The sequence below is a fragment of the Mobula birostris genome, chromosome 24, assembly GCF_030028105.1.
Source record: "Mobula birostris isolate sMobBir1 chromosome 24, sMobBir1.hap1, whole genome shotgun sequence".
NCBI classification, from domain to species: Eukaryota; Metazoa; Chordata; class Chondrichthyes; order Myliobatiformes; family Myliobatidae; genus Mobula; species Mobula birostris.
Genome location: NC_092393.1, coordinates 51,816,506 through 51,834,130, shown reverse-complemented (window position 1 = coordinate 51,834,130; position 17,625 = coordinate 51,816,506). Strand labels below are relative to the sequence as shown.

The 17,625-nt window shown below is 41.5% G+C and overlaps 1 protein-coding gene across 2 annotated transcripts in view; it reads right to left on the bottom strand.

Annotated features, from left to right (window-relative positions):
* Positions 1 to 17,625, bottom strand: part of LOC140187150 (E3 ubiquitin-protein ligase rnf213-alpha-like) — a 225,481-nt gene that overhangs the window by 16,431 nt on the left and 191,425 nt on the right. For both annotated transcript variants that reach the window (XM_072242138.1, XM_072242139.1), the window contains exons 51-59: positions 16,778 to 16,859; positions 16,650 to 16,684; positions 15,869 to 15,966; positions 14,658 to 14,811; positions 13,817 to 13,982; positions 13,612 to 13,706; positions 11,491 to 11,730; positions 8,989 to 9,121; positions 8,813 to 8,896 (exon numbers count right to left, since the gene is read on the bottom strand). In XM_072242138.1, coding sequence (XP_072098239.1) covers positions 8,813 to 8,896; positions 8,989 to 9,121; positions 11,491 to 11,730; positions 13,612 to 13,706; positions 13,817 to 13,982; positions 14,658 to 14,811; positions 15,869 to 15,966; positions 16,650 to 16,684; positions 16,778 to 16,859 — 1,087 coding nt within the window. The remainder of the gene's footprint in view (positions 1 to 8,812; positions 8,897 to 8,988; positions 9,122 to 11,490; positions 11,731 to 13,611; positions 13,707 to 13,816; positions 13,983 to 14,657; positions 14,812 to 15,868; positions 15,967 to 16,649; positions 16,685 to 16,777; positions 16,860 to 17,625) is intronic.

Sequence of the window (17,625 nt, the reverse complement as noted above, 5' to 3'; positions counted from 1 at the left end):
GTAATTTATAATTTACAACAAATAATTTCATCACAACTAGAAATGAAAATCTTCAAACATATACATTGTAGTTTTGTATTTTTTAGATGTTATTCGTAATTTCATTCCAGTATTATCTACCTCAGGAGCTAACCCACTTTATTAGTGTACACTGCTTCAACTACATGATGTGGTGCCTCATTTATGAGTTACAAACAAGTACAAGTTATAAAATTACATTTATTATTTCTGTACTCCCTTTTATACATCTAATGGAAAAATGCAACCTAGCTTTAAAAAAATACTTTAAGGTTTTTACAAATGTTTCAGACTGTTTTATGTATTCAAGCATCATTGGACAGATTTGTTTGGAAAAGTTTTTGAATGCCACAGGATCATTCAGAATATTTTGGATTTCTGATAGATGCCACAGAGTAAGGGGCTATTGATCAGTCTGCTCTCAGAGATTTTTCTTTCACCTCCTTGCAGAGACGGTTTGTTTAGCTACTCCATAACCTCCCACTCTGGTGCAGAGGGCCTTAACAAGCAAAATCTCAGCTTCCTGCAGATTAGTCCCACTAGTATCTGATGTGCACCTTGGGACGACTGCATCGTGTAGGTTTGAATACCTCCTTTGAAGTTCAGCACAAGTGGCTCACCACTGATCAAAACCTTTATCCTGATTAACACACAAAAAGCTGGAGGAACTCTGCAAGTCAGGCAACATCTATGGAAAGGAGTAAAAGGTCAATGTTTCATGCTGGGGCCCTTCATCAAAACTCATCGTGTTCTACTCTGATATTCTGTGTAGGAATGGAGACACAAGAGACTGCAGGTGATAGTATCTGGAGAGGAAAATGAGCAGCTGGAGCAACTCAGAGGGTCAGAGACCTATCGAGTTGAAACTCTTTATCTGGACTGAAAGAGTAAAGGTAAGACAAGACAGTGTACAGAGGTGAGAGGCAGGGATCAGGCAAAAGCTAGTAAGGAATAGGCAGTTCCAAGTGAGGAGGGGTTCACTGCCAGATAGAGTTAGGTCAGAGTCACAACGTCAAACAGAATGGAAACAGGACAGACCAATTGGCCCAGCTAACCAAGATTAAACTTGGATCAGCCAGATGAAATGGCGGATCAGTTTCAATGGGCCAAATGGTCTAATTCTGCTCCTATATTGAACTGAATTGACTTTATTTCTTACATCCTTCACATACATGAGGAGTAAGAATCTTTACGTCTCCCTCTGAATGTGCAATCATAGTAATTTATAATAATTTATAATAAATAGACCAGTCGATGTAATATAGAGTACACTCAAATCAGCATGAGTTCATCAGTCTGATGGCCTGGTGGAAGAAGCTGTCTCAGAGCCTGTTGGTCCTGGCTTTCAAGCTGCAGTACCGCTTTCTGGATGGCAGCAGCTGGAATAGATTGTGGTTGGGATGGCTTGGGTCCCCAATAATCCTACGGGCCCTTTTTACACACCTGTCCTTGTAAATGTCCTGAATCATGGGAAGTTCACAACTGTCCCACCACTGGGACGGTGGGCTGTCCACACCACTCTCTGCAGAGTCCTGTGATTAAGGGAGATACAGTTCCCATACCAGGCAGTGATGCAGCCAGTCAGGATACTCTCAATTGTGCCCCTGTAGAAAGTTCTTAGGATTTCGGGGCCTATACCAAATCTCCTCAACCATTTGAGGTGAAAGAGGTGCTCTTGTGGCTTTTTCACCACACAGCAGATGTTCACAGACCACGTGAGGTCCTCAGTGATGTGGATGCCAAGGAACTTGAAGCTCTTTACCCTCTCAACCCCAGATACATTGATGTCAATAGGGGTTAGCCCATCTCCATTTCTCCTGTAATCCACAACCAGCTCCTTTGTTTTTCGACATTGAGGAAGAGGTTGTTTTCTTGACACCACTGTGTCAGAGAGATGACTTCTTCCCTGTAGGCCACCTCTATATTGTTTGAGATAAGGGCAATCAATGTAGTGTCGTTGGCAAATTTAATTAGCAGATTGGAATTGTGGGTGGCGATACAGTCATGGGTATACAGGAGTAAAGGAGGGGACTCAGTACGCAGCCCTGAGGGGCTCCTGTATTGAGAGTCAGAGGGTTGGAGGTGAGGGAGCCCACTCTTAAAACCTGCTGGCGATCTGATAGGAAGTCCAGGATCCAGCTGCAAAAGGCAAGGTCAAGGCCGAGGTCTCTGAGCTTCTTGTTGAGTCTGGATGGAACCATGGCTTAACTGTAGTCCAAGAACAGCATTCTCAGATAAGCATCCTTGTTCTCCAGATGTGTAAGGACAGCATGTGCAGCAGTGGCTATTGCGTCATCTGTTGATCAGTTGTATCGGTAGGTGAACTGTAGGGGGCCCAGTTTGGGTGGTAGCAAGCGGCAAGTGTAATCCTCGACCAGCCTCTCAAAGCATTTACACCTTATGGTCTAAGATGCCTGTTCAAGCTAGTCCCATTTGGCTGCATTTGACCCATATCCTTCCAGACCTTTGCTTTCCATATAACTGCCCAAGTGTTCTTAAATGTTGTAAATGTACCTGCCTCAACCTCTTCCCTGGCAGGTCATTCCATATATAGATCATTCTCTGGGTCAGAAAGTTGCCTTCAGGATCCAATTAAATCTCTCCCTTCTCACCTTAAACCTATGTCCACTAGCCCTTCATTACTCAACCCTGCAAAAAAGACAGTCCATATACACCATATCATGATTTTGTACACACCTATAAGATCACACTACGATAATGAATAAGGTCCCAACCTACTCAACTTCTCTCTATTGCTCAGTGCAGGCAACATCCTCATAAATCTTTTCTCCACTTTTTCTAGCTTCATGGTAGCAGAGTAACCAAAACAGAACACAATATTCCAAATGTGGCTTTACCAACATCTTGTACAACTACACCCAAAAACTAGTGGATATAGATTTAAGGTGAGAAGGGAGAGACTTATTAGGATCCTGAAGGCATCCTTCTAAGTGATGAAGGCAGCATGCCAAAGCTTTCTTCTGTTTTCCTATTATGCCACTTTCAAGGAACCTTATATGGAGGGAGGAGATGGCGGCGCGACACAGCTCGCAGTGGCCACTCCACTGAATGATATCTGTTATCTGTCAAGTAGGGTGCCGTGCACAATCCTGATTTGATGGAGATAGACGTGAGAGCACGGAGGAACATGAAACTTCTGAAATGCCTGTTTCGCTGCCGCTGCTACTACGTGATCCAGAATCTCTGGAGAGGAAGGCCCCGAGTCCTCGGCTTTGCTTGTTGCTTGGCGGCCGGGGCAGGGTCAAAGTGCTCGGCAGAGATGGTGCTCGGTGTCGGAGGCTCGAAGTTTTCAGATGGACTCAGAGCCAGCTGCGGTCGGGTGCTTCCAATGGTGCAGCATCGGCAAGTTTGCGGCACTTGGAGGTTCACGGCAGAGAGAGTTTCTCCCTTTTACCGTCTGCGTGAGATGATGGGGCTATCAGAACTTGAGACTTTTTTTTACCGTGCCCATGGTCTTCTCTTTATCAAATTACAGTATTGCTTTGCACTGTTGTAACTGTATGTTATAATTATGTGGTTTGTCAGTTTTAGTCTTGGTTTTTCCTGTGTTTCCATAATATCTTTCTGGAGGAACACTGTATCATTTTTTAATGCATGCATTTCTAAATGACAATAAACGAGGACTGAGTGTCCTCATAATCTAACTTATACTTCCACGTCCCTCTGCTCTGCAACACTCCCAGGGACCTACTGTTCATTGTGAAAATCCCATCTTCATTTGTCTTCCAAAAAAATCTAATACCTTGCACTTACCTGAATTAAACTTCACTTACCATTCCTTAGTCTACTTACTGATTCATTCTTATTCAAAGCAAAAGTTAGTAGGAGACAGAGGATTGGGAAGTTTTTAAAAACCTACAGAGAGTAACTAAGGGAATCATTAGAATGGAAAAGGTGAAATATGAAAGCAAGCCAGCAAATAATATCAAAGTGGGTAGTGAAAGCTTTTTCAAGTATGTAAAAAAACATGTAAAAAGTATGTATGAAAAGAGGATGCTGTCCAAGTTGCATGAAAGAGAGGATCTGGATGGATCAGGAGAGAGAAAGGGACAGGTGGGGTGTAGATAACCTGAAATTGCTTACTCAGTGTTTTATGCCATTGGGATAGAGACCATACAGGCAGAATACGAGATGTTCTTTTATTTTGTACTTGGTCTTACTCTAGCAGCATAGGAAGCTGAGGACAGGCTTGTATGGGAATGGGAAGGGGAATCAAATTGGCTTGGAACCAGGAGCTCCAGATAGCCATGATGGTCAGTGTGCGCAGATGCTTTGCAAAGCAGTCACCAAGTCTGTGCTTGGTCTCACCGATGTACAAGTAGACAAGGCCATGCTGAGAGCTTCAAATGTAACAGACAAGTGTAACATGCTGTAGGGTTTCACTGTTGTGTAACATGCTCCAAGGTTTCACTGATAATGTAATGGTTTCTCTGTAGCAGCATTGTTTGGGTTATGACTAGAGATAACGGGGTTTGGAATGCTGTTGTTCTTTCTTGAGAGTCTGGAAGAGATTTTCGCAGTCTTTTACCGGGGGTAGATGAGGTGAGAAGACGCAAATGGAGAGAGTTGATAGACCACCGGAAGAGGTGGACTTGGAGCAAGGGTCCAAAGGGCAGCAACGATTGGAGGAGGTCGATTGGCTTAACAGTGAGTTCCAACACTGCGCAACAGACTGTTTAATAAGATTGGGCCCTTTTTTCCTTTTTTTTCATTTCTTTACTAACCATATAGTCAAAGTAAGAATTATAAAGCTTAATCGTTTAATTGCATATTGTGTACTGTTTGTTATTTCGGGGTACTTTGTAACAGGGGACACATCGCGCAGCATCCACCCAAATGAGATTTCTTAAGTTTGGATGGGCCGGGTGCTATCACCCCCTATATTAAGCCGCTAACCGAAGCGAGAGTTACAATTGTGGGGGTTACATCCAGGATTCATTCCGTTGGATGCTGTGTGATTATCCTGAGCAATGAACCAGTGGGGAAGATACTTGTCCTCCGGATGAATTGTTAATTCCACGGTTAAGTACTGTTGAAGTTGCGATTGTGGGCAGAGGTTTGATAAAATGGCTGGTGCAGCTCTTGTTTTAACGCAGACCAGCACTGAGGTAGAGCAGATTTCAAAGACAGGGTTCTCTCGTTTCTGAGGAGTGAGGGGAAAGAGTGGTTGGATTTGGAATGTCTAATTAGTCCACGTCCCCAGGTGAAGAGTGAGAATTCTGAGTCAGTATCCGCCCTTACTTCTCTGGCGAATAAATGGAAAAATCAGATTCAAAGTCCTAGCTATGGCAGGCTCCGCCTATTCTCTGGAATAAAGTCCACTCCTAAAGGGCAGGAGGAGTATGAGACTTGGGCAAAGCAGACCTCTCAGTTGTTAGATGAGTGGCAGTGCTCTGATGATGAAAAGCGACAGAGATTGGTTGAACACGAGGAATTCTGCAGATGCTGGAAATTCAAGCAACACACATCATTAAGTTGCTGGTGAACGCAGCAGGCCAGGCAGCATCTCTAGGAAGAGGTACAGTCGACGTTTCGGGCCAAGACCCTTTGTCAGGACTAACTGAAGGAAGAGCTAGTAAGAGATTTGAAAGTGGGAGGGGGAGGGGGAGATCCAAAATGATAGGAGAAGACAGGAGGGGGAGGGATGGAGCCAAGAGCTGGACAGGTGATTGGCAAAAGGGATACGAGAGGATCATGGGACAGGAGGCCCAGGGAGAAGAAAAAGAGGGAGGGGGGGAAAACTCAGAGGATGGGCAAGGAGTATAGTCAGAGGGACAGAGGGAGAAAAAGGAGAGAGAGAGAAAAAAATGTGTGTATATAAATAAATAACGGATGGGGTACGAGGGGGAGGTGGGGCATTAGCGGAAGTTAGAGAAGTCAATGTTCATGCTGTCAGGTTGGAGGCTACCCAGACGGAATATAAGGTGCTGTTCCTCCAACCTGAGTGTGGCTTCATCTTTACAGTAGAGGAGGCCGTGGATAGACATATCAGAATGGGAATGGGATGTGGAATTAAAATGTGCGGCCACTGGCAGACAGAGCGTAGGTGTTCAGCAAAACGATCTCCCAGTCTGCGTCGGGTCTTGCCAATATATAAAAGGCCACATCGGGAGCACCGGATGAAGTCACCCCAGCCAACTCACAGGTGAAGTGTCGCCTCACCTGGAAGGACTGTCTGGGGCCCTGAATGGTGTTAAGGGAAGAAGTGCAAGGGCACGTGTAGCACTTGTTCCGCTTACAAGGATAAGTGCCAGCAGGGAGATCACTGAGGAGGGATGGGGAGGGATGGGGGGGATGAATGGACAAGGGAGTCGCGTAGGGAGCGATCCCTGTGGAAAGTGGGGGGGGGGGAGGGAAAGATGTGCTGTGACGAGAATACACATAAAATTAAGATGTTTGCTGGCCTGGCTTAGCATCAGTGGCATCAGCAGTTGGTCTGCCACCTGTCCTCAGGGGGAAGGAGAGATAAGGAACATGAAGCAGCATGTGGAGGTGTTAATGAAGGAGCCATCAGTCTGGGTATTGCCAAGATCGGCTCCCCCTTTGAACCCTGAACTGTTTGAAGTGATGGACATGCGATCTGGAGATGTGTAATGAAGGGACGGTAGAGAGAGCTGTCTGGAGCGGCTCCCCCTTTGAACCCTGAACTGTCTGAAGTGATGGACAGGCGATCTCCCAGCAGGGGGATAAAAAGGGACAGGTTCGCTAAGGCAGCACACACACGACACCCGAGGTAACGAGACCCTGGAAGCGGTGCACCTCTCACGAGTCGGTGGGAAGTACCGGACAACGCACAGGGTGGAAAGGTACGATCAGCTGGAACCCGGTGTGTGTCCGCCCTTGCTTGGGTGCCGGGTTCACTGCAGAGGATCGACCGCATCTGGAGGAGGGGTCACAGTCGGTGACCTCAGGTGACATCACCAAGGACCTGCCCAAAAAGCTGCTTGTGAGCCATATCGCCGGTCTGTGAGTGGAAGCCGTGTCTGAATGATCAGTCGTTCCCGTTCTCTCTCTCTCCCCCCCATGTTGTCCATCGCCATGGCAACGATTACTGCGAACTGCACTACTAAATTGGACTGAACTTTGTGTCACTTTGAAATTGGTCGTTTACCCCTAGACAACGATAGAGCTTGATTGATGCTGTTATCTTAATTCTGTGCACATGTGTGGTTATCATTGCTGAACTGTTGCATTTATTATCCTTTCGATTACTGTGTTGCTTGTTTCTTTAATAAAACTTTCTTAGTTCTAGTAATCCAGACTCCAACTGAGTGATCCATTTCTGCTGGTTTGGCAACCCAGTTACGGGGTACGTAACAGTGCTTAGTGGTGGGATCCCGTTGGAGGTGGTGGAAGTTAAGGAGAATAATATGTTGGACCCAGAGGCTGGTGGGGTGGTAGGTGAGGACCAGGGGAACCCTATTCCAAGTGGGGTTGCAGGAGGATGGAGTGACAGCAGATGTGTGTGAAATGGGGAAGATGCATTTGAGAGCAGAGTTGATGGTGGAGGAAGGGAAGCCCCTTTCTTTAAAAAAGGAAGACATCTCCCTCGTCCTAGAATGAAAAGCCTCATCCTGAGAGCAGATGCGGCGGAGGCGGAGGAATTGCAAGAAAGGGATAGCATTTTTGCAAGAGACAGAGTGAGAAGAGGAATAGTCCAGATAGCTGTGAGAGTCAGTAGGCTTATAGTAGACATCAGTAGATAAGCTGTCTCCAGAGATAGAGACAGAAAGATCTAGAAAGGGGAGGGAGGTGTCGGAAATGGACCAGGTAAACTTGAGGGCAGGGTGAAAGTTGGAGGCAAAGTTAATGAAGTCAACGAGCTCAGCATGCCTGCAGAGATTGGTTGAAAGTTTGAATGGGCGGGCTGCTGACATTGTGAAAGTTGTCAGGTTGCAATCTCCTGTAGCGACAGCTGTCAATTATCTGCAAGCACTGGACAATGCTTTTGGCCTGACTGGAAGCCCAATCGAGCTCATGGTGGGGTTTCAGAACATGCGTCAGGAGCAGGGGGAGAAGCTTTCTGCTTTTATTTTTCGGCTAGAGAGGCAGTTAGATTGCTCACGGTGCAGAGGGGTCATTCAGGCGGCTGAGGTGGATCAGTTAAGAATGGACCAGATAGCCAGGGGCTCCCAGTCCCATGACCTAATTGCTCGGGGTCTCTGATAGTCTCATAAGACATGCTCCCCCCTTCATCATTTGTTGAGCTGATCAGAGAGAGTGACTCCTACTGTGTTGGGGAGCTATGTCATTGCCTCTTACACATGAATTGGGCTTTGTGTTTTGCAGGATGTGTTGGCGAATTATCTCAACGTCATGAGGACATGACTAAATTTGGTGGTGGGGAGGAGAGTGTAACATGCTGTAGGGTTTCACTGCTGTATAAGATTGGACCCTTTTTTTCCCATTTTTTTACTAACCATATAGTCAAAGTAAGAATTATGAAGCTTAATCGTTTAATCACATATTGTGTACTGTTTGTTATTTCGGGGTACTGATTTGTAACAGGGGACACATCGCGCAGTATCCACCCAAACGAGATTTCGTAAGTTTGGCTGGGCCGGGGGCTATCACCCCCTATATTAAGCTGCTAGCCAAAGCGAGAGTTACACAAGCTTGGAGGAGGTGCATGTAATCCACTATCTTACTATGTAGAATTATTTACTTCCTATCAGAGAATTTAGCAATGATTTAATAGATCCGGTGATACAAATAGCTTAAAATACATTTTGGATTTACTGTATCTATTAAGTAAATAACAAGTAACACTTACCATCAGTAACAAGGAATTTTCGAAGCTGGTTCCATACATTAAGGAAGCATGAGATTCGAGATTTAAATGTATTCTTTATTGGTTCTAAAGAAATGAAAGCATATCTGGGCTTAACATCAAATAAACTTTATCCCCACCAAAAAAAAATCTGACCACACACTATGAAAAATACTTACCAGCACTGAAGTTCTGAAGAAAATCATGAACAGATTGCTTAGGTACTTCCGTTGCATTCTGAAATAGTTTCATCAAGTCATACTGAAGTGCCAGTAATTCTGGCAGGTACTTCACCAGCCTTAACTGTGCTTCCTACAGATCAGGAGATTATTAACAGGTTACTGAAGTGCCAAGGAACACAGTCATGCTACAACCTGCATCACTAAGTTACAACTCATGCAAAAAATAATTGTAACCAATAACAATATGAGCAGAGATGCCTTGATAAAATGACAATACCAAGCAGCACTTAGAAACAAAGAAAATCTACAGCACAATACAGGCCCTTCGGCCCACAAAGTTGTGCCAAACATGTCCCTACCTTAGAAGTTACTAGACTTCCCTATAGCCTTCTATTTTTCTAAGCATGTACTACCCAGAAGTCTCTTAAAAGACCCTATCATATCTGCCTCCACCACTGTTGCCAGCAGCCCATTCCATGCACTCATCACTCTGAGTAAAAAACTTACCCCTGACATCACCTCTGTACCACTTCTCAGCACCTTAAACCTGTGTCCTTTTGTAGCAACCATTTCAGCCCTGGAAAAAAGCCTCTGACTGTCCACGCGATCAATGCCTCTCATCATCTTATACACCTCTACCAGGTCACCTCTCATCCTCCGTCGCTCCAAGGAGAAAAGGCCGAGTTCACTCAACCTGTTTTCATAAGGCATGCTTCCCAATCCAGGCAACATCCTTGTAAGTCTCCTCTGCACCCTTTCTATGGCTTCCACATCCTTTCTGTAGTGAGGCGACCAGAACTGAGCACATTACTCCAAGTGGGGTCTGACCAGGGTCCTATATAGCTGCAACATTACCTCTTGGCTCCTAAATTCAATTCCACGATTAATGAAGGCCAATACACCGTATGCCTTCTTAACCACAGCGTCAATCTGCGCAGCTGCTTTGAGCGTCCTATGGACTCAGACCCCAAGATCCCTTTGATCCTTCACACTGCCAAGAGTCTTACCATTAATACGATATTCTGCCATCATATTTGACCTACCAAAATGAACCGCTTCACACTTACCTGGGTTGAACTCTATCTGCCACTTCTCAGCCCAGTTTTGCATCCTATCAATGTCCTGCTATAACCTCTGACAGCCCTCCACACTATCCACAACACCTCCAATCTTAGTGCCATGAGTAATCTTACTAACTCATCCTTCCACTTCCTCATCCAGGTCATTTATAAAAATCACAAAGAGTAAGGGTCCCAGAACAGATCCCTGAGGCACACCACTGGTCATTTGTGAGGAAAGAGAGGGAAAGAGAGAAAAGAGAAATAACAAACATTTAACATTGATACACTTCCATCAGATGAAAAGTGATCAACCTTAAATGTCAACTATGATCCCCTCTCCACAGTTGCTGGTGGACTTGCTATTTCCAGTATTTTACTTTGGATAATGAACTGAGAACAGTGACAAGAGTATTTGAATTATGCTCTCTTGTACAAAAATCATAAATCTTATTAAAATCCTTGTTCTAATTCTTTGAGATAGTTGCATATTGAAACAATGGCCTTCCTAGTCCTCTTGTTCATTAGCTTCCATATACTCTAGTTTTGTTAAAATTTATATTTATTTATTTCTTAGGATCTGGATATCGCTGGCAAAGCTAGCAACTATTGCTCATCCCTTTTCCCCCGTGTAAATTCCAATGAAGATGTTGTTGCAGTGCTGCCACATAGGGATTTTTCAGATTTAAGCTTAGTTGCAACAAAAATTGGCAACACCTTTCCAAGACAGAACACTGTCTTTGACTGAGGGGGAAACCTGCAGGCAGGGGCTTTGCCATGTAATTGAAGCATTTGACCTTCATTATGATAGAGATCGTGGGTTTTGGAGGTGTGGTTGGAGTAGCCACGAGGAGTAACCTCAGTGCATTTTGAAGCCCCGTGTCAATATATGAGACAATGCCTGACTTGTGATTTTGTAGATGGTGAAAAGGCTTTATGTTGTCAGAAGGTGAATCACTCATTGCTGGCTGCACAGCCTTTGATCTGCTCTTATAGCCATAGTATCAATGAGACAGGTCTGGTTGAGTTTCTGGGCAATGGAGGTTTCTCAGGGTTTTGATGGTACAGGATTCAGCAAAGACAACACTAATCAGTATCAGTTCTCTCCCTGGCATTTTTGTGCTGTGAAGTTTACTTGCTACTTCTCTGCCCATGCCTGAATATTTCCCAGTTTTTATTGCTTGCAGGGATGGACAGTTTTGTTTACTCAATAGCTGCTAATGGAATTCAACATTGTGATATTGGACCATCGGAACACATAATCGAAGGACGGTCACTGAACGCTGGATCATCTGGTCTATGGAACATCACCACTAATGTCCTGGGGCTCGTGACCTCAAAGATTTTCTTTTACTCACTAATGCTGAGAGATTGAAAACTCCTCATATGTTCAAGAAATAATATTTAGCTTAAGTACAGAAGTTAACTAAATAAATCATACCTTGTGTAGAAATCTCTGCAGGATGGGTACATCATCCTTTTCTCCCAGTACGTGTCTCAAATACTCAATGGACATTCTCTTTCTACAAGTCCATATAGTAGAGCAGTGCAAAGCATTCTCTTTAGGTAGCTTAAGGATGGTTTGGGGGTCATCGTAAACAATTTTTACGATAGGATCTGAATATATTCTTTCATCCTGACTTATTTGCCTGTTGGCATCCTCATGCTTCCTGTCCAGATTCTGTTAAAATAATGTTCACAGGTAAATTTATGACATCTTGATTAATTCATCACAATTTATAACTACATTTATGCACGTTTCCATGTAACACTTTTAAAAATATTTCCAAAAAGAGAGGAATGAAAACAGAACAAAAAGAATGTGTAGTCACGTGATGGTTTGGTAGTGCTCCAAACTGCTTTCCTGTTAATAAACTTCTTTTAAATAGTGTCATTTTTATTGGATGTAAACTTTATTGATTAAGTATCAGAATATCTGCGGTTAATGACTGACCTTAGTGGATTTTTATTTTAAAATATCCTTGAACTAATCAGCTGATAGAATTTTTCACAACCTTTCCTTGAACATTCCACTATAAAAGAGCAATTAAACTACTTTTGGCCTTGCCTGGTGTTAGGATACAAGAATTCAACTTGTGGTTCTTAAGTGGGTACTTAAGCAGCAGAATAACAAATCATGCACTTTGTGTCATAGTTTGAAAATATCAAATTTTTCAATATTGTAATAACATAAAAATAGCTTCCTTTGATTGAATTAATAATCTCGACTCAGACACTACAATCCCTCCCTATGCTACCTCCCAGAGCTAGACTACAATACTACTTACGGCTTTATTTTCCCAGTCAGGTCAAAAACCAGTAAAAAATAAATATGTTTTTGAAATATTGACCAATAATGTATTTAGTGAGAGGAAAAATAAAATATTAACAGAATAGACATCCTTGAAGAATTAAAGTGCTTGGTCCACATTTGCTTATATGGAAAATCCACTGATCTTCATTTTCAGTTAAGCTTCTGTTAAGAGAACCCTTCTATATTTATTTTTCAATATACAAACACATGCTCATGGTGCTATTGTTAAGTAACTTTGTAAAAATACTTTAAAATTTCTTTCTTGTGGTCACTTTTCAATTTCACGTCTCAGCTTCATCCACTCCCTCACTGCAGCATTGTCTTATTTATCATTATCTTTGCTGTGAAAGCACCACCACGATTAAAATAGATTTACCACTTTAAGTACAGATATAATTTTATTGAACAAGAGCCTCTTCCTAAAGGTTTCTTGTCATTAGTAAATGATAAGTGACTATTTATATATACTTTTCCCGTTTAAACTGAGTTCTAAAACAGTTTGGATGTACCGATTCACAAGTATTGAAGCCATCTGTATTTAAATAACACATACAAAATTTATTGAGTTACGCCTTAGGATCAGAACACAATATCCTTTGTGAAGCTGAGAAAAGAAGCAGCATCCAGATTGCTGGCACACTTATTACTGCACTAAATCCTGTGAAGCGAAAGTGTATTGATTCAATCATATAACCAAAAAAAGACAACACAGTTGGTAAACCTATAAAATAATCTTAATGTGAATAAGCCCACCCACCTACCTTCCCCCTCACCTGGTTTCACCGATCACCGTCTAGCTTATCCTCCTCTCCCACCCCCAGCATCCTGGCTTCTACCCCCTTCTTTTCCAGTCCTAATGAGGTGTCTTGGCCCAAAACATTGGCTCTTTATTAGTCTCCATTGATGCTGCCTGACCTGCTGAGTTCCTCCAGTATTTTGTGTGTGTTACTCTGGATTTCCAGTATCTGCAGAATCTCTTGTGTTTATGAGAATAACAGTCATCAAATGCTGGGGTTTTCAGACCTGGTCAAATGTCAGCAAATAAAGGTGAATAATTTATTGAATTTGATTTTTTTTTAAAAAGTAGAACTACTACTAAGCAGTGAGCTTGTATGTCCAGGTTGTCCAGTAGTTTTAAATATGGCTGCAATATTCTGTTTCAAATAATTTTGTATAGTTTATACTTTCAATGGCATATTATTGAAACATTAGTCTAATAAATCCAAACAGAAAGAAATTAAATCTCACCTCCACTGCAGGAGTTATCATTTCTTTTGAAATGAAGATCTCCCATTTATTTCTTTCCTGTTTACTGGAGAGGTTTGTCGGTGTAAATGAATGGACTAGAATTTGAACATGAAGAAAACAGAGAATTTCAGAGGCAGAGATAAAAATGCAATTTGAAATACTCGTTAACCTTACTTTGCTCCTTTACTTGAAAGCAAATACATACACTGTTTTTGTTTAATAAGTTGGCTAAGAATGAGATGAACAACTACGGCAGTTTCATCAGTATTTTTTGCCAGTGATTTCTCCAGTTGTTCTATGTCTTTTTGGATATGACTCCAGAGAAAGTTCCTTGGATCTTGAACACGTGGTTGTATCATATCTTCAATTGACTATGGAGAAGAATGTAGTACAAGTTTTATTCTGGTTTGTTAATGAAAAAAACATATCTACATTTTAAAGTAATCTATCAATTTCAGAACAAGTTAAGGCGATACACTGTCTAGAAACCTTTGCAATCTACTCCTACTTGTGCATCAGTTGGTATTGTCCCATGTTAAAAGAAAAGTACACACAAGCTACATATTGTCATTTTTTTTTTAATATAGAGTTGCCAAGTTGAGACTAGCATCTAGAATTTCGAGGAGGAACTTAATGTACATTAAATTCAGTATATTAGACTATGTACTCTCCATTTTCATTTTCAGTCCTGATTTGATTTTCATTAATCTACGTAGAGTATATTTTTCATGGATGCACTGTTACCAGTCTTCAAAGATCATGCATTTTCTCTAGTTTTCTGTAAAGTGGTCAGAATTTACAACACAAAAGTAATTAACTTCTGATTTACTTCAGCATATCCTTTACCATGTTCCATTTCTATCAATTTTGATACTCAAGCAGGTTTTCTCAAGAACAAAATTGGCTCTAGTGTCTATACAACACTCTGATAATGGTGTTAAAGTAAGTTGCAGCAAGTAACGCATGACAATATAGATGTAACTGTGTAACTGATATGATGGATTACATCAGACAGTATTAAATCAAACCAAAATACTGATAAATACCTTGGTATCCTCTAATATTCCCACAAACATAGCCACATGTGTCATCAGACGCACAAGTAAAAATGATACTAAAGACATCTGTCTGTCAGGAGCCACAATTGCTTCTCTTTTGCTGGGATCACCTAGGATGTATCCTGATTGTGTTCTGTCCGTCCTAAAAATCAGATAAATTGCCTATAATCATTTCACCATAAATACTGGGAATGTACAAAAATGCTTTAGATGGGAGAAAATACAGCCATTCTTTTACTTAGGTTAGCAAATTCCACTGCTGTCAGCACTAAATAGCTGGAATCAGCAATTCCTTATAATCAGTGGTTCAGAATACCAGACTGTCTGATGCTCATATCTGCAAGCATCCCTAAAAAGATGCGTATTGATCATTGACTGTTAACTGAGTGGAAGTTTTTGAGTGAGCAGAGTATTTAACATCATTTAGGAAAATAAACCATCTACCATTATTTCTTAAAATAATTAACTAGAAGACAAACATTTAATGCCCATTTTTAATTTTCTTTCATAAGGTAGTGATTAAGTGCATTTGTAAACAGCTGCAGTCTCCGTGGTGAATGTACTCTCACAGTACTTTGCTTAATGATAGCATGCTCTTCAGAAAAAAACTTGCAAATGGTGGCTTGAGAATATACCTCCTGCTTTTCTGCTTCAACTAACTGCAGTTTTTGGAAAGCCTGGAGTAGACATCTTGACAGAATGCCTTAAGATCGATACAGTTGTACTGGATGATATATAATAATCAGTTTTTGGATTAAATATTATCACGTTGAGAATATTATTTTATATCATGAAACCTCCAAACTTTAACATCTACTGTACCATTCAAAAATCAAGAGAAAGATTACAGAAGATATCCTCTCAAACACATTTACAAATTTAGAAAGAAACCATAGCAAAACTACAGCACAGAAACAGGCCTTTTGGCCCTTCTTGGCTGTGCCTAGCTTACAAAGAACCAACTAAAATTAAGTAGGGCTTCATCTTCAACCATCGATTGTCAATTTATAATTCTGGATGACTCAGTTTTTAAACAGAATCTAGTGATCTCCCTCATTGGATAGTTTAAAACAGACACCAAGCTAATATTACAAGTTGAAACAAAATTATTGCATCCATTGCATTAAAGCATTGCTTATGTGTAACAGTTTGATTTAGGTAAGAATATTCTTATCTGATCAGCATGAAAATGTTCGTACGTATGAGCTCCAGTAAATCCATCAACTGGCCTGTGATCAACTCCTCCAATTTCAGTTTTGCATTCAGGACATAATGTTTTTTCCATAGGCAGACCACACTAGAAATAGAAACCATATAGAAATAGAAATCTGATTCACAGCCATACTTAACATAGTGAGTATTTATACTTTATTGTCACCAAACAATTGATACTAGAGCATACAATCATCACATCGATATTTGATTCTGCGCTTTGTGCTCCCTGGAATACAAATCAACAGTAAATATTGAAAATTTAAATTATAAATCATAAATAGAAAATAGAAGAGGGAATGTAAGGTAGTGCAAAAAAAAACCAAGAGGCAGGTCCGGATATTTGGAGGGTACGGCCCAGTTCTGGGTCAGGATATGTTCAGCAGTTGGAAAGAAGCTGTTCCCAAATCTGGCCATACGAGTCTTCAAACTCCTAGGCCTTCTCCCGGAGGGAAGAGGGACAAAAAGTGTGTTGGCTGGGTGGGTCGTGTCCTTGATTATCCTGGCAGCACTGCTCCGACAGCGTGCTGTGTAAAGTGAGTCCAAGGATGGAAGATTGGTTTGTGTGATGTGCTGGTCTTGGTTGATGTGCTTGTCTTGTGTGGTGTGCTGGTTTGTGTGATGTGTCTTGCTTTCATATGGCGCCGGTATCTGGCGACTCTGCACATGCTCTCCCAAGCAAACTGCCCTCTCCATTATCCTATACCCGAGTATTTAATATATTTGCCAGTTCAAAAAGAAATGCAGAAAAAGTAGAACAGATTTTACCTCTCCTACAATACAAGGATGTCCGTTTTTACATTCTGGGAAGAAAAACAAAAGTATTTGTTAATGATTGCTTAAAATTAAAGTATTTTAAAAGTATAACTGCATCAAAGACTGAATTGGTTACTTACCATACCATCTAAATGACTGCAAACTGTTCCATCCCTTGGCTTCCATGATCATATCTTCAGGCATTGTTGGTAGGAATGCTTTCTAAATGTACATTGGAGAAAAAGGATTAAATCAGCAAGTGTCCTTTCAGCAAAGTTAAACATGGTTGTAATTTATATCCCTGTAAGGCGAATCTTTGCACCATGCTTCATTCTGCCCAGAACAAAATGCTTTGCACATGATAAATTAACTGGTAAAAGTGGACAGAAATCCTAAGAAATGCCTGCAGTGCTGGAAAGGAGTTCAAGATTTGGACCCTTCAGCTGTTCAATTTTTAGTATGCAGTTTAAAAGTCCGAGCCAAATCTCAAGACACATCACCAAATGCTTGATATGGAATTCATAAGAAATGGACATTGATAAAAAAAAAAAAGGGAAATCAACATAAGGTTAAAAGGTCACCACAGGTTGGGAGACCCCAAATCTGTATAATGTGCACAATCCATATGTTTGTACCAATGGATTCAGCTTTTACTGAATATATGATTAAGAACACAAGAAATTCTGCAAAATACTGTAAATCCAAAGCAAAATACACAAAATGCTGGAGGAACTCAGCACGTCAGGCAGCATCGATGGAAATGAATAAACAGTCAATGTTTCAGGCCGAGAATCTTCTTCAGGAATGGGGAAGGCACCAGGTGAAGGGGGGAAAGTCTAGAGAAAGTGGGAGGAAATTAAGATTACAATTCAGAATTAGATTTAATACCACTGGCATACGTCATGAAATTTGTTTCCTGTAGATGTGAGCGCTACTGGACAATAGTCATTGAGGCAGCTCATGCTGCTCTTCTTGGGCTCTCTCAGCC